At 41.9% G+C, this 24,055-nt stretch overlaps 2 protein-coding genes and 1 long non-coding RNA gene across 5 annotated transcripts in view; 2 read left to right on the top strand and 1 right to left on the bottom strand.

Annotated features, from left to right (window-relative positions):
* Positions 1-1,595: 1,595 nt before the first annotated feature.
* IER3IP1 (immediate early response 3 interacting protein 1) lies at positions 1,596-19,512 on the top strand. The gene is made up of 3 exons (XM_027960932.3): positions 1,596-1,739; positions 15,200-15,301; positions 16,169-19,512. The coding sequence occupies exons 1-3, from the start codon at positions 1,649-1,651 to the stop codon at positions 16,222-16,224; spliced, it is 249 nt and encodes an 82-aa protein (XP_027816733.1). The 5' UTR covers positions 1,596-1,648; the 3' UTR covers positions 16,225-19,512.
* On the bottom strand, positions 17,841-22,304 carry LOC132658477 (uncharacterized). Its single transcript, XR_009598160.1, has 2 exons — positions 21,962-22,304; positions 17,841-21,552 (listed from the first exon to the last, which is right to left on the bottom strand). It is a non-coding gene; the product is annotated as an uncharacterized LOC132658477 (long non-coding RNA).
* A 66-nt stretch (positions 22,305-22,370) lies between these two features.
* The window catches only part of HDHD2 (haloacid dehalogenase like hydrolase domain containing 2), a 46,145-nt gene continuing 44,460 nt past the window's right edge, over positions 22,371-24,055 (top strand). The window contains exon 1 of one of the 3 annotated variants that reach the window (XM_027960930.2): positions 22,371-22,498. The gene's annotated coding sequence lies outside the window, so the exon portion shown is untranslated. Of the gene's footprint in view, positions 22,637-22,713; positions 22,841-24,055 lie in introns of those variants that run through there. The other 2 variants (XM_060405266.1, XM_012103661.4) reach the window with 2 other exon arrangements.

Genomic DNA, 24,055 nt, shown 5'->3' with positions numbered 1-24,055 from the left:
ACATTTTAAAGGAATGGCTTTCAGGTCCTTGAGTAAGACACCCTTCAACAGGAGATACATATATATCTCAAAGGGACAGAGGAAGGACTCACAATCATAAATCCACTTTCATAAGTGCTCTAAGAAGGTGTGGTCAGGGGCCTATTTTCAGGTGTGGGCTAGAACAAACAGTAAATTTGGGGAGGAGCCTTGAACTTTCTCAGGCAGGCACTTTAAGGGGGGGGGGGCGGTGCTAGGGATTTCCGTGATGGCTATGCCTACCAATGCAGGAGACGCAGGTTTGATCCCTGGTTTGGGAAGATCCCCTGAAGAAGGAAATGGCAATCACTCCAGTATTCTTGCCTGGGAAATCCCATGGACAGAGGAGCATGGTAGGCTACAGTCCATGGGGTCACAAAAGAGCTGGACACGACTTAGCAACTAAACAATAACAAGGGTCAATTCTTATGAATTGAGTTGTTAGAAACGAAGTCTTTTAATATGCGGATAGGGGATTGGATGAAATCATTTGTGTTGAGAATCTGTAGTTTTTATAGGCCAAGGTTGAGATTGATCAAGGAGAGAATGTTTCTCATCCAGTAATTTTAAGACCTGTTGTAAGGTCAGATCACCCAAGATGGCTGTTCTCTTTCTCTCTGTAATCCCCTACTCCACCAGGACCTGCTTCACCTACACCCTACACTAAGGACTGACCCACCCACACACTTGCCCAACCCCAGCCAGTGACTGTTCTTGTTGAAGGAGCAGTGAAGGGCATGCCCCTCTGCTGGTTTCCCTGGTAACCAATCAGCCAAGGTGACAGCCAATTGCTCTGTAACTGGTAATCCCCCTATCCCCACCCGCCAACCCCACCATTCCCCAGGAATGAAGATTGCTGCCATATCTTGCCCACCTTGGGGTGTCACTCCAGGGCCTTGCTTTTGACAGTCAGTATTCCTGCTCCTGGCCCCTCATCCATTAAATCATTATTCCTGTTTCTGACTCCTGGGTTTTCCTTTGGTCTTGAACTCGGGCAAGCACAGTCCTTGGAGGCCTGTGGGGTGCAACTCAACCCATATTATTTCAGTTAAATTTTTATAAAAACTTGTATTTGCCTTTTTCATCTGTAAAACAGGAATTACTTATTAACATCTCATACAGCACTTGGGAGCATCTAGTACAGCGCTGTCCAGTGGAAATATTGGACAAGCCCCCATGTCATTATCAATAACCTCATTGCCACATTAAAAAAAATAGAAATAAACAATAAAAATTAATGTTTGCATTTTACTTACCTAATATAATCAAAACATTTCAACATGTAATCAACATTTTTAAATTATTGGGAGATTTTACGTTCTGTTTTCGTTCTGTGTATTTTACATTTACAACATTTCCATTAGGGCCAGACACTATTCAAATACTCAGTAAGCTGCCGCATTGGACCGCGCGGGTCTACGCAGCTCAGCAGACACGCCCTACAGAGGTGAGCGTAGGGCGGGTCTTAGCCAGACGGGGCGGAGCTTCTCAGAGCCCGTGGGGGTGGGGGCGGAGCTTCTCAGAGCGCGTTTTGGGCCTCGCTGGCTGCCGTAGGAAGCGCTGGACGTGGCCGCGCCACGTCCCTTGCCGCCGGGGGAGAGGAATCAGTTGGGCCTCCGGGTGGGTGGCCATGGCCTTTACGTTGTACTCGCTGCTGCAGGCGGCCCTTCTCTGCGTCAATGCCATCGCCGTGCTTCACGAGGAGCGTTTCCTCAAGAACAGTGAGTCGGGCCGATGGGCCGGCGGCGGAGCTTGGGGATCGCGGACCCGAGTAGGGCCGCGTGAGAGGACCACCTGGGCAGGGACTGACGGGCGGCCAAGGGCTCGCCCCTTTGGGGCCCTTCTTTGGGCGGGGAAGCCGAGCCACTCTCGTCTCACGGGAGTGAAGATTGTTCTATAAAATCAATTAGGGTTAGGGTTAGGGTTGGACGCCCGCTGGGTGCCTGCCCTCGGGGGTCGGGAAGCGGAGATAAGGAGTAGAGCCGGGGACTCCACTGCCTGCGACTAGTTTAGGCTAGGAATTTGGTGCACGTTTCCATAGCTGCTTTTAACTGTCAAAAATCTGAGGTGTGAGTTTTCAGTGAAAGAGGGAGGGGCGTGGCTCATTTTGGAGCGTGGGTAGTTTGAAGAAGGAACTGATGGGAGGGTCATAGGGGTTCCTGGGCTTTGGAGATAAGAGGAAAGGAAGCCTGTTGGGATTATCACAACATCCAGCCATGCGCATTCCAAGAAAAATTTATTCAGCGCAGTTTATCGGGTGCCTGTGATGCGCCAGCCTGGAATCTGAGCGTACAGGGAAGACAGAAATTATTCCTACCGGGATCTCGCAATCCAGCGAGCTCCATGCCACTTGGGCAGGCTGCTTTTTTTCTGTCTGAGGCACCATTACCGCAGGATACTGCATGATGGTACATCATTTGTCACAGCGTGCGGAACATGTCAGTGTAGATCACTGAAACTCAAACCCATGAGCAAGATTGATTCGTTTCATTTATTCCTTCAGGAGAGATTTATTGAGCACAAATATGTACCAGGCCCATGTAATAGGAACTGAGGTTACAACAGTTATCCTACCCTTCTAATGGAAGTTACTCTAAGTAAAAGCTGCTGCTTCTGCTGCTGCTGCTGCTAAGTCGCATCAGTCGTGTCCGACTCTGTGCAACCCCAGAGACGGCAGCCCACCAGGCTCCCCGGTCCCTGGGATTCTCCAGGCAAGAACACTGGAGTGGGTTGCCATTTCCTTCTCCAATGCGTGAAAGTGAAATCGCTCAGTCGTGTCTGACTCTTAGCGACCCCATGGACTGCAGCCCACCAGGCTCCTCCGTCCATGGGATTTTCCAGGCAAGAGTACTGGAGTGGGGTGCCATTGCCTTCTCCTAAGTAAAAACTGAAGAAGTACCAATAACAAGTATGCAGAATGTTACAAAAGAGATGTGTTGAGACATACTAGCTTGTGAGTCTTTGAAATCTTGGAGGAAATATGTCTAACCTGAAACGTGAAATGTATCAGTAAACATTAGGTGAAGGGTCAGGAAGTGAGGAGTAAAAAGCTGGTGTGAAAATTGGAAAGGTCCTAAGCAGGGCAGTGATGTGACCAGATTTGTGTTATTTGCAAGATCTTTCTGGGTACTTTATGGAGAACAGATCAGAAGTGTAGAAGAGTGGATGTGGAAAGCACCATTTCAAATAGGGCAAGTAGATATTGTGAGTATAATACAAGTTGAATGGATATAAGAACAATAATGATACCTAATGCTTTAACACTAACCGTGTGCCAGAGATCTGTATCCAGTGCTTTACACATACTAACTTGTGTAACCCTTACAGGAACCCTGTGAGACAGGTACTGTTTTCATCCCTGCTTTACACGAAGTTGGAGGAAATGAAGAAATGGTAGCTGCAAGGGGATACCGGGATATGTTTTGTGGTGGTTTTGTTTTTAGGTGTCAGCAGCAACAGTGAGAACTAAGGTTCTTTTGTTAAGTCAGTGCCATGAAAAACTTGGGGAGAAAGTGAACACTGAAGCAAATATACAAATATAAAAAAGACAGAAGAGATGTAAGAAGGTATTCATATGCAGCATGTGGACCTTGGTTGACTTCTACTTCACACATCAACTGTAAAAAACATTTTGAAGATTCTCGTATGGACTAGATACTAGATGATATTAAGGAATCACTGTACATCTTGTTAGTGTGATAAAGATGCATACTGAAATGTTTAGGAGTGAAATACTATAGTACCAGCAATTTATTTTTAAAGAAATCAAGCAGAGAAAAAGATGAAGCACATAAGGCCAAAAAAGAAATCAATAATTTAAAAAATTATCGAATTATTTAGTTTTGGCTGTGCTAGGTCCTGGGTGCTGCGCTGGCTTTCTCTAGTTGTGGTGTGCAGGCTTCTCAGTGCAGTGGCTTCTGCTGCTGCAAAGCACGGGCTCTAGAGGTGTGGGCTTCCGTACTTATGGCTCCCAGGCTCAAGAGCGGGGCTTAGTTGCTCCATGGCACTTGGGTGGTTTCCAGATCAGGGATTGAACCTGTGTCTCCTGCATTGGCAGACGGATTCTTAACTACTGAGCCATGAGGGAAGTCCCCCAAGTCAACAATTATTACACAATGTTGTAAATCAACTATACTCCAATATAAAAGATGTAAAAAATCAGCAAGTTATTAAATCTGAGTGATAAATATGTTTTAGAACTTTCATAATTAAAGGTTAGAAAAAAGAATGGCTAACAGGAAGGAAATAGTAATGGGAGAAAAATAAAAGATACAGGAGAGAAATGAGGTGATTGATAGCTCAAGGATTCTGAGAAGGTGGGTGGAGATGGGACCTAAGGTACACATGGAGGAGATGGCATAAGTGGGAGGTGGGATACTTTCTTTATTGAAAAAGGAGGAAAAGTTAGCTGGAGAAGCAGGTTCCTAGATTTGGTGGCAGGAAGTTTTTCTCCATTCCTTTGAGCAAATAGGCCAATCACTGTGACCAAGGTGAAAAGATGTAGCAGCGAGCACGACACACTGTCTTTGTTCTCAGAGAGGTAAAACAGATAAATAATTATACAGATAACTGAGTCTAGGATAAATGCTTTGAAGGAAGAGAACTAGGTAAGAACCATGGGAATATAACCTCCTGGTTGAATTAGGACAGTGTTGGTTCCTAAGGAAATACCATTTAAAGCTAAGTCCTAGAATAGGAATAGGAATTAGTGTATTTTTGGTTACCTTTCAGACTTCTAAGTGGAGATGTCATGTAGGCATTTGTGTATACAGGTCTGGCACCCAGAAGGGAGGTTTGGGGAGGATTTACACATGGGAATTTTTAGTGTTGGCTGGTAATTTCAAACCGTTGGAATGAAGGCTGTTTCTCAGAGAGGTTCAAGGATTGAGTCCTGAAATTATTTATTCATGTCAGGGTTCTTGGTTGCAAGCAGCAGAAGCCGATTCTGGCTAATTAAGGAGAAGGAAATTTAATAAAAGGTTTTTGGACAATAGAACAATGGAGCAGAGTGGAGAATCCAAATATAGACATATATTTATATGGACACTTAATAAAGGTAACAGCAGAGTGTGATAGGAAGGTCGATAAAAGATTCTGGGTTAACTGGATATTCAAAAAGAAGTAAATGAATCTTGACCCTCTGCTTCACGCTAAACACAAAAGTCAATTGCAAGAACATTGTAGATCTAAGTGGGAAAGGTAAAAATAAAGCTGGAAGAAAGCAATTTTTTTTTTTCTGAAAGGGCCATATTAAAAATACATAGCAAGCTTTTTCAGGCCAGGAGACAGAATTGAGGCTATTAAGTGGGAATTAGCTGTTTATCAATGTAATACATCATTCTTTTTTTTCCCCCAGCTTTGAGATTGAATTGACGTATAACATTGTGTAAGACATATCTGTGATGATTTGGTACGCAAATATATTGCAGAATGCTTACCACAGTAAGGTTGGTTAACATATCCTTCACCTTACATAATTATCATTTTGTTGTAGATATTGTTTCAGTGAGAACATTTAAGATTTACTTTCAGAGCAGCTTTCAAGTAAACAGTGCAGTGTGTTAACCACACTGCATGACCACTGCATGTTGGTCACCATGCTGGACAGTAGATCCCCAAATTGCTCATTTAGTAACTGAGAGTACCTTTTGACCAGTATCTCCTGATTTCCCCCTCACTCAGCTCCTGGCAGCCGCCATACTGCTGTCTCTTTCTGTGAGTTCAGTGGTTTTAGATCCCACATACAGGTGAGATAGTACAGTAGTAGTCTTCCTCTGAGTTATTTCAGTCAGCATAGTGTCCTCAGGGTCCATCTTTGTTGTCACATATGTCAAGCTTTCCTTATTTGTGGCTGAATAACACTTCACTGTATATGTACATTACATTTTCTTTATTCATTTGTGAGTGAATACTTAGATTGTTTTCATGTCCTGGCAATTGTGAATAGTGCTGCAGTGAATATAGGAGTGCAAATATCTCTTCAAGGTAATGATTTCATCTCTTTTGGATAAATACCCAGAAATGGGATTACTAAATGTGCTTCTGTTTTAAATTTTTTGAGGAACCTTCATCCTGCTTTCCATAGTGCACCTGTACAAATTTACATTCCTGTGGACAGTGCACAAAGGTTCCCTTTTTTCCACATCCTTGCCAGCATTTATTGTCTCTTGTTTTTTTGGTAATAGCCGTTCTTACAAGTGTTCTTACAAGTGTGAGGTGATATTCCACTGTGGCTTTGACTTGCATTTCTCTGATGAATAGTGATGTTGAATACATTTTCATGTACTTGTTGGCCATTTTTATGTCTTTGGAAAAATATGTATTCAAGTCCTCTGCCCACTTTTAACCAGATTATTTGGAAATACAATTATTAATGGAGAGCACTTCCAAAATGTTGGTGTGAGAACCTCCACTGGACCCCTCTTTTCAATGAAACCACTATAACTAGTGAATATTATTTAAAAAACAAACATTCAAAGTCACCGGGAATTGTCATAAGAGTATACAACAAACAGAGAAACTTTTTTTTCTGCCAAGAAAATCTATGAAAGCTCAGTAAGAGCAGTGACTCTCAGTGAGAATATCCAGTTCTCCCTCCTCCCCCACTGGGGGGGCGGGTGGGGGGAGGAAATAACAAAGATTACAGTGAAAATTAATGAAATACAGACCAGAAAAACAATAAAGAGAATTAACAAAACTAAAAGCTAGTTCTCTCAGAAGATCAACAAAATTGGCAAACATTTACCTCGACTGAGAAAAAAAGACTCAGATGACTAAAGTCAGTGATGAAAGGAGACATCGCTACCTTAGAGAATGAAAAGGATTTTAAGGGAATGGTGTGAACAACTGTATGCCAACAAATTAGATGATTTAGATGAAACGGACAAGTTTCTAGAAAGACCACAAACTATTGAACTGACTGATTAGACCTATAACTTGTAAAGAGATTGAGTTAGTAGTTTGAAAACTTTGAACAAAGGAAAACCCAGGCTTCATTGCTGGACTCTGTCAAACATTTAAAGAAAACTTAATACCAAAATAGAGAGGAGAGAGGACATCCCAACTCATGCCTTGAAGCCAGTATTAACTTGGTATGAAAACCAGACAGAGCACAAGAAAAGAAACCCCAGACCAGTATCTCTGATGAATATAAACACGAAAATTCTGTGCAGAACACTGGCAAACGAAACCAGGTGGGATTTACCCCAGGAGTGCAGGGTTGATTTAACCTTTTAAAATCAATTTGATTCATCATATTAGTAAAATAAAAATCACATGGTTATAACAGATGCAGAAAAAAATTTGACAAAACCCCATACCCTTTCATAGAGAAGGAAATGGCAACCCACTCCAGTACTCTTGCCTGGAGGGTCCCCTGGCTGGAGGAGCCTGGTGGGCTGCAGTCCATGGGGTCGCACAGAGTCGGACACGACTGAGCGACTTCACTTTCACGTTTCACTTTCATGCATTGGAGAAGGAAATGGCAACCCACTCCAGGGTTCTTGACTGGAGAATCCCAGGGACGGTGGAGCCTGGTGGGCTGCTGTCTATGGGGCCGCACAGTCGGACACGACTGAAGCGACTTAGCATACCCTTTCATGATAAAACATTCGAGAAACAATCTGATAAAGAACATCTATGAAAACCCCCCAGTGAGAGTTGTGTGAGCCTAAATAATAGAGAAATTCCTAAAGGAGGTAGATCTTAACAGTCATTCAGGAGACTCCCCTGGTGGTCCAGTGGCTAAGATGCCATGCTCCCAATGCAGGGGGCCTGGGTTCAGTCCCTGGGCTAAAGATTCCATGTGCTGCAACCAAGACCTAATGCAGCTAAATAAGTAAATATTAAAAAACAGAAACCAGTAAGTCAGATTTGCATCAATGTACAGAGAAATGAGGGCTTCTCTGGTGGCTTAGCGGTAAAAAAATCTGCCTGTAGTATGGGAGACACAGGTTCAATCCCTGAGTCAGAAAATCCCCCTGGAGAAGGAAATGACAACCCACTCCAGTATTCAGAGCAATCTGTGAGGCTACAGTGCATGGGGTGTCAAGAGTCAGACATGGCTCAGCAACTAAACCACCACCACAGAGAAATGAACAAGGTATTCCATAGGCCTTCCGTATGATAGACATAGATGAGCGTGGCAGTTTATAAAACATTGAAGAAACTCTATAGATATATGTTTCTATTTAAATATATATTACTGAAAAGCATTTGTTTAATTTCGTCAAGGGTTAAATGGAAATGATTGTGTTGAATTGGGAATTATATTGAACCAAGAGAGATTAGTCTAAGTATACTAGATCATTCACTTCAGCAGTGCTCTTTTTGATAAAGGTAATTTTTTCAAACTTACATTAGTAGAGTTCTTGTGTGGTTTATTAGGTACTTTTACATTTACGATAGCACTGCAAACTTGGTGACATAAAATAAAGCATGTTCATTTTCTTTCATAGAAATGGAAACTGATCTCAAAGAACCTGAGGTTTGCCAGTGGCCTCAAAACTGTAGTTAATACTTTTTCTTCAAAATGTATCTAGCTGAGGATTGTTGACTGAACCTGGATGGATTACCCTTTTGTGTGTGACTTTTTGAAGTCTGGGCAGGGGAAGAACATTCTGTGGTGTTTACAGTTGGCAGCATCAGCTGCTGGCTGGTCTTATCATTTGTTTTCTGCTGGGCCCTCTAGCTATGGACAAGAAAGCTGCAGAGTTCAGTCTTTATCCTCTATTCTTCTAAAGCAATTATTTTCAACTCTTTCAAGTTTTAAACCATTGACCTACTATTGTGAAAGGGTTTAGCACAGTCATTCCTGTGTAAGCGCAAATACACACATATCTCCGCCTCTCACATCTCCAGCCAATTATTGGTAATATCAGTGTTCCATATTTAATATGACTGCATATTACAGCTGAACAGTAAAAAAAAAAATCATAATTTTATTCTTCTAGTTGATTTGTGGTTCAAGTGTAGAATTCTAGATTGGAACCACTTTTTCTAAAGTTCTAAGAACATTATTCCGTTTAATTTTGTCATTTCCTTTATTGATGTTAAGTCTAATGCCATTCTGATTCCTGACTCTTTGTAGGTAGAGACCCTTTAGGGTATTCTCTTTAACTTTGCGTGCACAGTCACTTCAGTCATGTCTGACCCTTTGCGACCCTATGTTCTGTAGCCCCCCAGGCTCCTCTGTTCATGGGATTCTCCAGGCAAGAATACTGGAGTGGGTTGCTGTGTCCTCCTCCAGAGGATCTTCCCAACCCAGGAGGTGAACCCCCATGTCTTACATCTCCTGCATTAGCAGGAAGGTTCTTTACCACTAGCACTACCTTGGAAGCCCTTTTATCTTTAGAGGTCTGAAATTTTACAATAATGTGGCAGTCTATGGGTCTCCTTTTCATTCATTGGGCTGTACCCTGATTGGGCCCATTTGGCCTAAAGGCTCATATCCCTCAGTTCTGGGATATCATCTCTTAATATGTGATTGATAATTCTTCTAAAAGCTTTTATTGGAGTAGAGTTGATTTACAGTGTTTGTGTTAGTTTCAGGTGTACAGCAAAGTGAATCAGTTATATCCTTTATTTTTTTTTTTAAGATTCTTTTCCCATTAGGCCATTATAGAGTGTTGAGTAGAGTTCCTTGTGCTATACAGCAGGTTCTTATTATCTCATTTTTTATATATAGTAGTGTGTTTATGTTAACCCTAATATTTCCCAGATTATCCCTCCCCCATCCCTTGGTAATGATAAATTTGTTTTCTACATCCATGACTGTACTTATATTTTATAAGTTCATTTGTACCCCCCCTTTTTTTTGACTCCACATATAAGTGATATCATAGTGATATGTCTTTCTGACTTCACTCAGTATGACAAACAGTCTCTAGGTCCTTCCTTGTTGCTGCAGATGGCATTATTTTGTTCTTATGGCTGAATAGTATTCCATTGTATATATGCACCATGTCATCTTTATCTATTCCTCTGTTGATGGACACTTATGTTGCTTCCATGTCCTGGCTGTTGAACATTGGGGTGCATGTATCTTTTTGAATTATGTTTTTCTCTGGGTATATGCCTAGAAGTAGGATTGCTGGATCATATGGTAGTTCTAGTTTTAGTTTTTAAGGAATCTCCATACTGTTCTCCATAGTGGCGTAGTGACTGTATCAGTTTACATTCCCACCAACAGTGTAAGAGGCTCCCCTTTTCTTCACACCCTCTCCAGCATTTATTGTTTGTAGATTTTTTGATGATGGCCATTCTGACCTGTGTCAGTTAATACCTCGTTGTAGTTTTGACTTCCTTTTCTCTGATAATTAGTGATGTTGAACATCTTTCTGTGTGCTTTTTGGCCGCCTCATTAGATAAATTTTCCTGTTTTTTCTTTGCTCTTTCTGGAACTCCAGTTATTTTGACATATTGATACTCCTTTTTTAATGTTTTTCTTGTCTTGTAGGTGTCTTCAGCTTAGTGTGTCAGCCTCTTTTGAACTTTTTGTGCTGATAGAGCAAGAACAAGTGCTCCTTTTTTACGTTCCCTTTTTCATGGCATCTTGTTCTCTGAGTTTTGTAGCTATGTTTTGCCCAAGTTGTGAAATCTCCCAGTGACCACCAGGGAGCTGATATCTGACGCAAAAGCAAGAGAGTTTTTATTACCAAGCTCGAGCTGGGGCTCCCACCGATACCAAGGCAGCAGCTATAGGGAGGAGCCCTGAGCTCTGGGTTACATTGCTTATATAGGGTACTATCGCATGAAAAATTAAAAAACCGGGAGTCTCCGGGTCTGATTGGTCACCTTCTGATGAAGGGTTAGGTGTTGAGTTCTGATTGGTTTTCCTTTCCTGGGCTTGACTCGAATTTCCCAGGCTGGCCAAGGGTTCTGATTGGTTCGCAGGTGGTGGGGTGAGGTCAGGGGATTCCCAAAGGCTCTTTTCCCCGAACCTTACAGAATGGAGTAGCTTTGATTCTTCAGCTACAATAGTTTTTCTCTAAGGATGTTCGTTGTTTTGTTTTTTTTTTTTAATGAACTTCTTGCATTCTTCCTCAGAGCCTTCTTTTCTGGCTTTACTCTATCCTACCATGTTCAGAATTGTTCCCTCTTGACTGTCAGTTCATTCTAAGAGTAAACCTTGAGAGGCTCTTTGGAAGCTCTGTGTATATGGTTGGGATTTACTCACCAGTGGGCGTCCCAGTTAAATTCGCCATTTCATTAAAGCCCCCTGTATGTCACTAACTGAAGTCTTCCTGGGCAGCTGGTCAATTTCCAGAGTAATTGTGCAACTTCCTGTCTGCAGAATGTATGTATTCTTATGTTCCAGACTTATGTGATACACAAGCAGGGAAAGCGGGCAGGAGTCTGACACTTGGGTTTGTAGACCCTAATTAATTCAGTCCACCTTCCTGAGATTTCCCCAGGTCTGGAGCTTCCCTGCTTCAGTCTCCACTGAGAGTAAACCTGTCTCCTGAGGGGTTGAGAGAGAGAGAAACTCTTCCCATCAGTTCAGTCTAGGGAAAGGGAGGCAGGGATGAGTGGCGCTTACTGCTCCTGTGGGGACTTTCGTTTAGTCCTCCTGTGTTTCCAAAACTGCGTCACCCTCACTGGCATTTTGAAGTTTCTCTCAAGTTTTCTGGACTCTCGGCACGATTCGCCTCAGTTTTTTATTGTGTGCTCCCTGGAGGTTTAAGTTTCAGTTTTCTCTGCTAAGTCAGTTATTGTCTATCTTTTTTTGTTGTTGTTCTGATTAACTTCTCTTGCCTGGGGACTTCTTTCTTATTACTCTTGTAAGCTCAGTGGTAAGAGAATCCACCTGCCAGTGCAGGAGACACAGGAGATATGAGTTGGATTCCTGGGTCGGGAAAGTCCCCTGGAAATGGCAACCCACTCCAGTCTTCTTGCCTAGAAAATTCCACGGACAGAGGAACTACAGTCCACGGGGTCTCAAAGAGTTGGACATACACTGTCTTATTAGTAGATTTCGGGAGAAGTCTAACTTAAAAGTGTGTGTCCATTGATAGGGTTCAGGACATGCTACCCCCAAATAAGTCACTGTGGCGTGTTGAACATCTTAAGGTGAAGGAGTTAGAGAAAACACCAGAAGCAGAGCAATCAGCCCACCCTCCCCCCTGGATGCCCCTTGTTTCCTGAAAGCAAGAGATAAGTTTCTCATGTGAAAGGTATCCTCCCCATACCAGAAGGAAGAGAGACATTCTTAGCACCAGAGACAGGGAACTGAGGGCCAGACAGACTGTATTACTTTATTATCTTACCCATAGCCCAAATGCCTTTTCTTGTTAATTCTTCACAAATTTATTCCATTGTCTAAAACATAGAAAAGTTTCCTGTTATGCTCACTTTTTAGGTCTTCATTTTCTTGTGAAGACTCCCAGGTACATGTAAAACCTTAAAAAACTTTGTATGCTTTTCTGTTAATGTCTTTGTCAGTTTAATTTTCAGACATAACCAAGGACCCTAAGAGGGTCAAGGAAACATTCTTCCTTACAGTAACCATTATGTTTACCTGAACCAGGCTGCTTTCTTACTGTGCAGAGTTGTTAAGTTGGTTTATATGAGCAAGACTAATCTGGTTTGGAAAATAATACAACTGATGGTGGTGGCCATTCTGTGTTTTATGTCTTTTCAAGACATGATTATGAAATAATTTTCACCACATTATAAGTAGTTAAAGGCTGGTACCACACCTCTGAACTTAGATGACAAAAAGAGAATTGCCATATAGTGGAGAATACTGATTTGAGCTACCTAGAAAAGTGAGAGAAAAAAAATACCTAGAAAGTATGTGGGAGAAAGAAATTATAGTAGAACTTGTTATATAGTAAAAGTAAATGTTGGAGAAACAGCATAAATAAAATTTGCTTGCCAGAGATCCAGAAGTAGGAAACAAGCAAAATGCAGGTTTGAGATTGTTTTTAACTTGGGGAGATGTATGCATTTAATGTTGGAGGATTTCTTCCTCCCTCCCTCAAAGCTACAACTGAATGATTGGTTTGTGTTACGCTTTGTGTATCTTAAAAATAAAGAAACATGGTTCTTTGGAAACGATCTTAGGGTTTACCATACCTTTCTTTATCCAAAGTTAACTTGGTTTGCTATAAATTCAGTTTAATTCCACAAATGTATATTAAGTACTTGCTCCGGGGTGGAGGAGAAGGGAAAGGTAAAGAAAGACTAAATTTAGTTCTAGGAATTTATAATATGACTTACAATCAGTAGTTACTGTTTGGGTAAAACAAGTTTTATTATGAGATAGAGGGGAATTAGGAAAGGCCTTGACTTTAAAGTCAGGCAGACCTGGATTACTTTGCCAACAAAGGTCCATCTAGTCAAGGCTATGGTTTTTCCAGTGGTCATGTATGGATGTGAGAGTTGGACTGTAAAGAAGGCTGAGCACTGAAGAATTGATGCTTTTGAACTGTGGTGTTGGAGAAGACTCTTGAGAGTCCCTTGGACTGCAAGGAGATCCAACCAGCCCATCCTAAAGGAGATCAGTCCTGAATATTCATTGAAAGGACTGATGCTGAAGCTGAAACTCCAGTACTTTGGCCACCTGATGTGAAGAAATGACTCATTTGAAAAGACCCTGATGCTGGGAAAGATTGAGGGTGGGAGGAGAAGGGGACGACAGAGGATGAGATGGTTGGATGGCATCACCAACTTGATGGACATGGGTTTGGGTGGACTCTGGGAGTTGGTGATGGACAGGGAGGCCTGGCGTGCTGCAGTTCATGGGGTTGCAAAGAGTCAGACACGACTGAGCAACTGAACTGAACTGAGACCTGGATTCAAAAGCTGCCTTTAACATGTATAGCAGTTAGTGGGAATTGAGTGTGAATAGCAATACTTGGAGGGTTGTGGTATGATACAGGGCTAGGATGTTAATTTAAGGAGCTTCTAACTTCACTCAGTAGATGATGGAAATCATCACACATTGTGAGCTAGAAAGATCTGGCCCTTTAAGGGAGAAAGAGGTTGAGATGAAATTGCAGAGGCATCTATTGAGAGTCTGGCCAAAGATGGTAGAGGCTGTGATCTTAACCACTGTGATGGAGGTTGAACTCTGGGAGCTCGAAACGAGTAACACCTCTGTGGACTAGGAAGGCTGTGAGCACAGGTAGCTAGGTCTTGAAGGGTGAGTGGGAGTCAAAACATACCTATTCTGTTGTGAACTTGAGTTTTATACCGTAGCATATCTCAGTATTGATGTGACCAAAAAAGCAATCATTATTTAACCTTTATTTCAACCAAGTAAAAGTTGATTAAGCAATATGAAATCTTGTTACCTGATACTTGGTTCTTTCACGTATAAAATAAAAACTTTTTCTCCATCTTCAGGTTAAAGGGTTAGCGTGTCAGGAATTAATTAAGCCCTGTAGTCATAGGAGATTTAAAAAATACCTAGTCATATGAGATATGAAAAGTGGACCTGAAATAAGGACAAGGGAAGGACATTGCAGAAATGAGGATGTGTGAGCCTCTAGTAGAATGTGTAAGGCAATTAAAAAAAGATGAACAAATAAAGGTAAAGAAGTAATGATTTATATTATCAGGAAAATGATAGAAGAAGGTAAAAGACCCATTTACTAAAAATAAGTGGGATTAGAGTTAGATAGTAGGCTAAATTCCTCACCTCAAAATTGAGAAATGAGGAGGAATGGTCAAGTTAAAAAGATATACCTCTGTTGGCATGCCATGAAGGCCTATCCAAGCTGTGAACAGGTTTGTATTAACATTTCCCCAGGTGAACACGTACTGAAACTTAGATACAACACCTTTATACTAATAATTACGTTGGGTTTTATGAATTCTGAGTTGAACTAATGTATTATTCAACTTGACAGTATGCTTTGGTTCTCAGTTCTGACCTGAAAAATGTTTTGTTTAAAAAAGAAGAAAGAAAAGAGTTAGGTTGTCACAACAGTCATCTTTACTGAATTTAGTGCCATGGAATAATTTACTAGGCTGTAGTTTATTTTATAAAATTAAAAGGGAAATTAAATGTGCTGCTTATCAAAAGTAAAAAATATACTCTAAAATTTTTAAATCATATGATATATTTTATGTCTTTAACAGAGACTCAGAGTTATGTTTTAGAAGGTGACTAATGAGGGAGCAAGGCAAGTGCATAATAAATTTTAACACAGCTTATCATCTTTATGTTATGCAGTTGGCTGGGGAACAGACCAGGGAATTGGAGGATTCGGAGAAGAGCCAGGAATTAAATCTCAGCTAATGAACCTTATTCGATCTGTAAGAACCGTGATGAGAGGTAAGAAGCAAAACTAATAGAACACTCTTTCACTTTAATTTTGTGGTTTAAGTTGCAAAACTTCCAAGTGTGAATGTCATTTTTAGTGGGAACATTTTTCTGTTTGACTTGGCTTTCCCGCTTAAAAAGTCACTAGTTTCTTTCCGCTCTTGCCTTTTCTCTCTGTTTAAGCCAACTGATGCAGATGGAGTGCTCAGCCATGTGATGTTTCTTTGCTACCTGTATGTCACCTCTCGGGGTTGAAAGACATTAGTGTTCTTGCCTTTTAGAAGTTCTTTTTGCTTCTAAGTAGAAAAGTTATCTAGAGTCCTGTAAGACTTTCAAGAGAAAAATACAGGCCCCATGTCTGTTATTTTATTAGAAAATATTTTAGAACAACTCGGGAGTTCAAAACCTTTTATTAGAAACTGTTAAAATTAGAGTCTCTTACTACCTCTACCTCTGTCTGTCTGTTAGCTGCTTTCATCACAGCTTTGGGTAGAATGATAAGTAAGTTCATTCTTCATTTAGTGATGAAGCTACAGAATCTTCTTTGCACTATGTTTCTAATGTCAGATGGTGCTGGCGACCCTGTGGGTCTACTCCTGCCCGGGTCCAGTTTGCTTGTGTTCCCGGAGCTGCTCTAGCACTATCCCCAGATTACTTTGTATTGATCTAGTTGTGCCAGTGTGACCCTTATCCCAGTCACACAAGCCCTCTTTCAAATAAGTTTTGGATTTTATGATCCAGTGCGTGTTTGAATGTTGCTATGTGATAAGGACTTGCAATGTGATTCTGATGACATTCTGTATTTCTACCTTCTTGATGCTAGTAACTATGACTTAGTTTTTTTCTGATTTAATAATTAAATTTGTTTTTTCTTTGCAGTGCCATTGATAATAGTAAACTCAATTGCAATTGTATTACTTTTACTATTTGGGTGAAGATCAATGGGGGAAATGGAGACTCCGAAGACGACCTGCTGGCAGAAGTTATTACTTCAGTCTTTATTGAAGTATACATATCTTAGCTGGCTCTCCTTGGACTTGACAAAAATGTAAACCTTACAATAAAACCAGAGTCCCTATTTATCTGATTTTTTAAAATGTTGCACTTACAGTTTTATTGTAAAAAGATCAGATCATCAGAGGCCATAACTATCGAGGATTGGAATACATTTGATTGCTGACTGCTGATAAAAGTTCATGCTACGGAAAAGATTGTTAAAAGGGTGCAGGACTGTCACTTCTGTGTTTTTAGAGATTCCTCTCTCTGACTTCTCAGGGATGAATTTTTTCTCAGAGTTCTTGTAACTTAGTTATGATGTGAGAACGATTATCCTCCTAGATAAAATTTAAAGGATTTTTAAAATATAAAATGTTAGGTAATCTGGATTGTTTTATTTTGAACTCGTTGGTTAAATATTCTGTTTGTATACTGTCTCAGCTATGAAAAATTCAAATCCATAGTAACTATTGAGGAGCAATACTCTGATTTCTGGGAGAGTTCTAATTTTCTTAAGATGGATAGTCACATGTTGATTGTGTTTTTAAGTTTCATTTTAAGTTTGATTCATGCATTTGTTATTTTATTAATTGGCCTGAATGATGAGACCAGATCAGTATCTACATATTTCCAAAGGTTAAAGAAAAATCTGTATAGAAAAGTCTATGCCCTTTTTAACAATGATGACTTCTTTTTTTAAATCAGCATAAATAGTAGCCTGTTAGAGCAATCCTAAACAATCACCATTAAACCACACTATGTAAGAAGACTTTATTGTTAAGCATTTACCTCCCCAAATTATCACGTTTCTTGGAGCAGCACATTAAGGGGTGTGATTGGTGATTCTTCATTCTGTCAGTCACTAGAGCATTCATGGTGGATAAATTGTCTTTTGTTTTGTTTTTATGTCTTAGACCATCCCATATTTGTTTACCCCATAGTACTGTTTTATGCAGAAAGATGAAGACAATGTAAATGGTTTTTCTGGAAATTAGTAAATAATGCTTTAAAAGGGGTAGAAAGGCATCTGTGTTTAAAAGAGAACATTTGTAAATAAAATTCAATTTCCAAGTCAAACACTTGTTTTTGTACCTTAGTATATACCTGTCAGCTTAATCTTATTTTGTGTGTAATACTTAAACTCTATGTGTTCTTTGCTCTAAAATCATTGAACACAGATTTAATGAGTTTCTTTTTTCTTCAATGAATTAACAGCATTGCTGACATATATCAGGACAACTCATGAACAATTCTGATTCTATGACTTAAGGACAGGTTATTAGATGCCTGTTGGCCATGCCTGAGCTGGAGATGGAAGATCTCTGAGTAGGGGTGCCTTATAGCTGAACCAAAGAAGTTGATGAGGGATCCTTAGTTGATTTGTTGCCTAATGGGAGTAACTAACATATTTTGCACTTAAAGGCAATTTAAGAATCTGACGCATGAATCTGAATTTAAGCTGTTGAACAGATTCAAAAGTAGCAGTTAACTGAGGGCACTCCTGTTTCTCCACAGGCAATGAGCCATATAGAATTTTAAAGAGAAAGAAGAGATCTTGGCCTGATAGCACTTTATTGAAGATGTTACAACACACTTATTTACTCATTTAATGTTGAGATACTGTCCAAGTTCACCTTGCAATGGAGAGCAGTCACAGCAGGGCAGGATCAGAGTATTCTGTAGCAAAGTGGTTCTGAGGAAAGTGCAACATGGGCATCAAAGTATTCCCTCTCTAGGAGCTTCCCTGGTGGTCCAGTGCTTAAGCATCTGCCTTCCAATGCAAGGGACACTGGTTTGATCCCAGGTACGGTCGGATCCTACATGCCATGGAGTAACTAAGTCTATGCGCCACAGCAACTGAGCCTGTGCTCTAGACTCCTCACGCTGAAATCACTGAAGCCTGCTGGCCTAAAACCTGTTCTCCGCAACAAGAGAAGCTTCTGCAAGAAGAAATCAGCACACAACTATGGAGTAGTTCCCACTCTGCAACTAGAGAAAGCCTGCTCACAGCAACGAAGACCCACCACCGCCAAGTAATAAGTCTTTAAAAGATGAAAGGAAAAAAAGAGCTTTCTCCCTAAAGGCCTCTTACACAGTTCTAGCTCTACTGTGCCTGAAAAGAGGTCTGTAAACTTTCACAGGTTAACCCTGGTTTCCCCAGGGAAGTTGCGATGCAGTAACGTTAGTGTCTTATTTTAGTAGAAGGTAACTTAAGTGCCTGCCTGCCTGCCGACATCTTCCCACTTAGCCATTCTTAGGATTAACAATCTGTGATTATTTTGGACTCCAAATACCTGTAGTGTTAATGGTCTTGTGTATTCTGACCCTGTGTCTATATGCCTATGACCTAGGATGAAGGATCTTGACTGTAATCTGTACATACTCAAATTCATAGCCTAGTCCTTAATCAAGTGGTTTCAAACTTCGATTGTTAACAGCAGAACTGGATTCCCAAAAGAATAATAATTTAGAAGTGTAATCTTCTAGTATCTTCAACAGATGGCAGACCTCCCTGGTGGTCCAGTAGTTAAGAATCTGCCTTGCAATGCAGGGGACACAGGTTTGATCCTTGGCCAGGGAATTAAGATCCCACAGGCTTCAGGGCACCTAAGCCCATGTGCCACAAAGAAGAACCCACAGGCTGTAATAAACACCCAGCACAGCCAGAAACAATAAAACAGATGGGAGCAGGTCCATTTTTGTATATCAGTTGAAGCAGGAATGAGACTCAGGCCCACTGTTCAGCATCCACTCTTAACAAGCTTCCTAAGGTTCTTCCACCAAACCCTAAGCTTTCAAAAATATGGTTATGAAGTATTAAAAAAAAAAAACAAACCTGCTTTTTGTAGAGTAGGCATGGTGATCTGTGCCCTGCAGATATTTATCACTTGTGTGTATATATGTGTATACTCATGAAGTGACCTGAGACAAGGCAATATATTTGAGTGAAATAGGAGGCAGGATATTGCTAGTATATCAGCCAGAACTATTTATCATATGGCTTAAATAAACTTCCTAAGACCTCAGTTGTTTTGGTTGCTTCATCTGTAAAATTGGTCAAAATTGGTCAATAATTGTTTCGCACACGAGTCATCTTTACCAGGTCACTAACCTTTGATCCTAGATAAAAAAGATGTTCTGAAATGTTTTTTTTATGTGAAATAAGTTACTTTCCTACTGACTTGTAACCAAAGTTATTACCAATAATAAAATTTTGATACCAAGCATAATGGAAATCTTTTTTGCTAAAATTTTCCTTGGCCTCTGATTGGTCATTAGATGTCAGATATTGTGAAAACACAAGGTCCTGGGACACATACTGGACAGTATCCACAGACAGTCATGATCAGGATAAATTAGATACTCATGATGAATTTAAGTTTAGGAATTCTATTCCTTTTATTCTAGTTCTGATATTGTCTTATTTACATCTCTACTCCTCTGGGGTTTTGTCCCATTTTTTTCTTTTGAGGTCCCATCCCATCTTGACTCATCTTGCCCTTTGGCAGGCAAAGTCATTTGAATCTTTTGTGAAGAGGAAGCCATTAGTCATGGTCTATTATTTCACATCTCAGTGAAAGACACCATACCACCCAATTGCCCAAACCCAGGAACCTAGGAATCCACCTTGACGCCTTCCTCAGCCTTACCCTTAACCTAATCTTTCACCAATTTCTGACTGCTTACGTCCTAAAGATCTTGAATTTGTTTGCTTTGTTTCCACACAGTTTAAGCACCTCTCTTGTAGCCCTGCAGTAAAATTCTTATCCAGTCTCACATACATTTTGGCACCTCTCCCATCTGTTCCATATTTAAGCCAGAGTAAGTGTTTAAAAAAATACATGCTTTGATATTACCTACTTAAAATCCTTTGGTGGTGGTTTAATTTGATCAAACACACATGGCTCCTAGTTCTGAAGGTGAAACTAGGAATAGTTTACATTTCCTTCTACTGGCCCTCCAGCAGAAAACTTTGACTTAACAAATATAAGATGAAAGCAACCTGCAGTCCCAGTGAGGAAGAAAGGCAAAGGGTCCCTAGTTCAGGGATCAGAAAGGGTTAGGGCTTACGACAGGCTGACTGCAGCAGTGGGCAGAGGAGATGTGGGTGTTCTAGCAGTAAATGAGTCCCCAGTCAAGCGTAGAGCAGCAGTTTTGTCAAGGGGTTTCATATGTGTAAATTGATGTCAGACTGCTCTTAAAAGCTTTTCATTTAGTCGTTTTCATATAGAATGCCTAGGATGACCATCTCTGCACTCAAGGGGTTTAGTTAGATCAAAGGGAGATGAGTGGAGACTCCCAACGTGTATGGAAAGGAAGCAGTGAGTGAAGTGGTTCTACATATCCCAAGATGTTGCTCCCCTAGGGATAACAGGCAAGACCCGTCTCATCTGTTCCTTAGAGAGGCAGGGCAGGAAACTTGCCAGCATAAAGTTTTGGAGTAAGTTTATGCTGGAAAAGGGACATTTCTGTCAGTGGTAGTGGTTAATAAAAGACAGCAATGAGTGCCAGATGCTATTCAAGTAGTAAAGCAGGAAACTGCTTCAGAGACTGGGTGTTTCAAGGGCAGTTATCAAGGAGATGACTTCCGAGATAAGTCCAGAATGGGTGAGAAGTGTAACTGGAAAAAAGCTAATTCCATGTTGGATCTGTTCCTTTAACCTTTGTGCTCTGTTGTCTGTGCTTAGTCATGTTGACTCTGAACCTTTGTAAAGGATTGTTGCCCACAGCCTGAAATATATAGTCCATTTTCAAAGGTTCCGCCTCCCAGGCTTGCCATGTCAAGGTATATAGAGATAAAAAGTTGCATAACAGAGAATAACATTTATCTCAAGTTGGAGGTTTACAGGAACATGATGACCTGATGTGAGAGTTGGACTGTGAAGAAAGCTGAACACCGAAGAATTGATGCTTTTGAACTGTGGTGTTGGAGGACTCTTGAGAGTCCCTTGGACTGTCCATCCTAAAGGAGATCAGTCCTGGGCGTTCATTGAAAGGACTGATGCTGAAGCTGAAACTCCAATACTTTGGCCACCTCATGCGAAGAGTTGTCTCATTGGAAAAGACTCTGATGCTGGGAGGGGTTGGGGGCAGGAGGAGAAGGGGGCGACCGAGGATGAGATGGCTGGATGGCATCACGGACTCGATGGAAGTGAGTCTGAGTGAACTCCGGGAGATGGTGATGGACAGAGAGGCCTGGCGTGCTGCGATTCATGGGGTCGCAGAGTCGGACTCGACCGAGAGATTGAACTGAACTGATGACCTGACTGAAACAACAAAGGATTATCGCATCCCTTTTTGGGGTCTCCCGAGGCACCAATAAGTTCACAACAGCCCACATCCTCTCTCCTTTCAGAGTAAAATAAGCCTGAATTCTAATTCAGGTAAAACAGTTCTTTGGGACCCCAGTCAGCCACATTCTCGGTCTGCTGGCATTTCAAGTAAAGTCACGACCCCTTCCCCCAATCCCTCTTTTTGGTCTGTTGTGAAGGCTGTCTCACTGACGTGGCAGAGTAAGCGACGATGGCGCAAAGAAAGGTAATAATAACTTGGTTTGACAACACTGCTGTGGAACGAGAAATTGCCTACTGGACAAAAGAAGTTTTTGTTTTTCCTGCTTAATTCAAGCCCAGCAGGGCCCCCACTTAAAGGGATTAGGTCTCGATAACCACTTACTCGGGAGAAGGCAGTGGCACCCGACTCCATTACTCTTGCCTGGAAAATTCCATGGACGGAGGAGCCTGGTGGGCTGCAGTCCATCGGGTCGCTAAGAGTCAGACACGACTGAGCGACTTCACTTTGACTTTTCACTTTCATGCATTGGAGAAGGAAATGGCAACCCATTCCAGTGTTCTTGCCTGGAGAATCCCAGGGACGGGGGAGCCTGGTGGGCTGCCCCACAGCCCAGAGTAGGACACGACTGAAGCGACTTAGCAGCAGCAGCAACCACTCACTCTGTTACAGGGTAACGAGGTAGCGCTAGACCCGTCAGCTCGCAAAGGAAACGGGAAAATAACCCAAGGCGTACGGGTCGGAGACGTTTGCGGGGAGGCGGGACTTCCGGCGCAGCCCAGGTCCTGTTTCCGGCGTCTTCAGGACGCTTTCCCGGCGCTCTGGGCGTCCCGGGCAAGGACACGGTGCAGGGGAGCGGCTGTGCTGATTTTCTCCGCTAGCCAGGCCTTCGCCTTTGCTGAGAACGGCTCTGCGAGCCCGGTGAGGAGCCGCTGTGGAACGGGCGAGCGCCCGCCCGTCTGGGGGCTTCCTTTCTTTGTGAGGAAGCTGAGGACATAAGCGGTGGCATCTCTAGGCCTCCACCCTCCTGGCGCCTGCACCAACCCGCGCGCTCGCTGGGTGAGGCTCGCCCAGCCCTCTCGGCCCGGACGGCCTTCGACGCGGCACCGCCCAGCAGCGCTTCCGCCCGGCCTGCTAGCTCTGGTTGAGCGGCTCTGGGGCGCTGGTCGTTCCAGGAACTTGCCCCTGGACTGTATTTCGAAGCCCGCGTCCCTTCCCGTCTGTCTGGCGTTTGCCAGGCGCTGAACCTCGCGCTGGCGGAGGGTGCGTGATCTGTCCTCCTCAGGAGAAGGAGGAGGGGATCGCGGTTGAGTTAATGCAGAAAGAGCCCTGTTCGTGGAATCGTTCCAGTTATAAGAGCTAGAAGTAGGAAGATGATTCCAAGCAAAGACGACATAAAGTTGTTGGTATAGTCTAGATGAGAGATGATGATTTCAAAAGCCAAGATAATTTGGCTAACAGTGAAAGGAAGTGAGTGGATTTAAGACGGTACAGGAGGTAGCAATGATATGATTTGGCCTTTGACTGATTGGGAGGGAGGCTTGAGACGGTCTGGTGGTTACATCTACGTTGATGGTGCTGCCATTCACGCATAAGGGTCGCAGGATGAAGAGTAGCTTCTGGAGGATAACAAGAACTTGGATTGAGAAGCCCCAGGCATATTCAGGGGGAGATATTCTCTGAAGTATCTTGAAAGTTCTTTTGGGGATGAGAGAGAATTTTTACCTTTCTTCTTTGCATTGAATATGTACCAGTATCAATTGATTATGATTCTTGTAAAGTATCTCTCACATAACTTGTTCAAGCCATGGGAGATGGTGGGACATGGACTTATATGAAGAAACAAGGACCGCCTTTGAAGCCTTTGCAGTTTTCTGGAGTGATACTAAGATCTTGCAGTTTATCAAGTACTAACTTGTAGTTCGGATTTGTTGTTAAGTCTCTAAGTCGGGTGGAACTCTGTGACCCCATGGACTGTATAGCATGCCAGGCTTCTCTGTCCTCCCAGTGTTTTCTCAAATTCCTGTCCATTGAGTTGGTGATGCTATCTAACCATCTCATCCTCACCTGCTTCTCCTTTTGTCTTCAATCTTTCCCAGCCTAAGGGTCTTTTCCAGTGATTCAGCTCTTTGCTCCAGGTGGCCAAAGTATTGGAGCTTCAGCAATAGTCCTTCCAATGAGTATTCAGGGTTGATTTACCATATTCTTACCTTTAGTGATGCAGTGTATTTTAAAGAATCCTTTAACTGTCACACGTCTAAATAGAGTCACTTGGAACAATCTAGTCTTTTGCCTAACAAGTTGCTTCTTCCCCTCTCAGGCAGGTTTATAGTTGGTGCTGTTATTGATGTAATGCTCCATTTCAAGGTCACAATAAAGATCAGAAATAGAATAACATAAAGAGTTGGACAGGACTGAGCAACTGAACTGATGAAGACTGTTATAAAAGAAAGGATTTTGCAGTGGAATGTTGATTAA

Source organism: Ovis aries, chromosome 23, assembly GCF_016772045.2.
Source record: "Ovis aries strain OAR_USU_Benz2616 breed Rambouillet chromosome 23, ARS-UI_Ramb_v3.0, whole genome shotgun sequence".
Lineage (NCBI taxonomy): Eukaryota > Metazoa > Chordata > Mammalia > Artiodactyla > Bovidae > Ovis > Ovis aries.
Note: the sequence above shows the minus strand (reverse complement) of the source record. Positions and strands in the feature narration are given on the sequence as shown.

Coding starts and splice junctions, on each gene's coding strand:
- IER3IP1 (XM_027960932.3), top strand. CDS start 1,649: ATGGCCTTTACGTTGTACTCGCTGCTGCAGGCGGCCCTTCTCTGCGTC. Junction 1,740..15,199: donor GGAGCGTTTCCTCAAGAACA/GTGAGTCGGGCC, acceptor TATGTTATGCAG/TTGGCTGGGGAACAGACCAG. Junction 15,302..16,168: donor TGTAAGAACCGTGATGAGAG/GTAAGAAGCAAA, acceptor TTTTCTTTGCAG/TGCCATTGATAATAGTAAAC.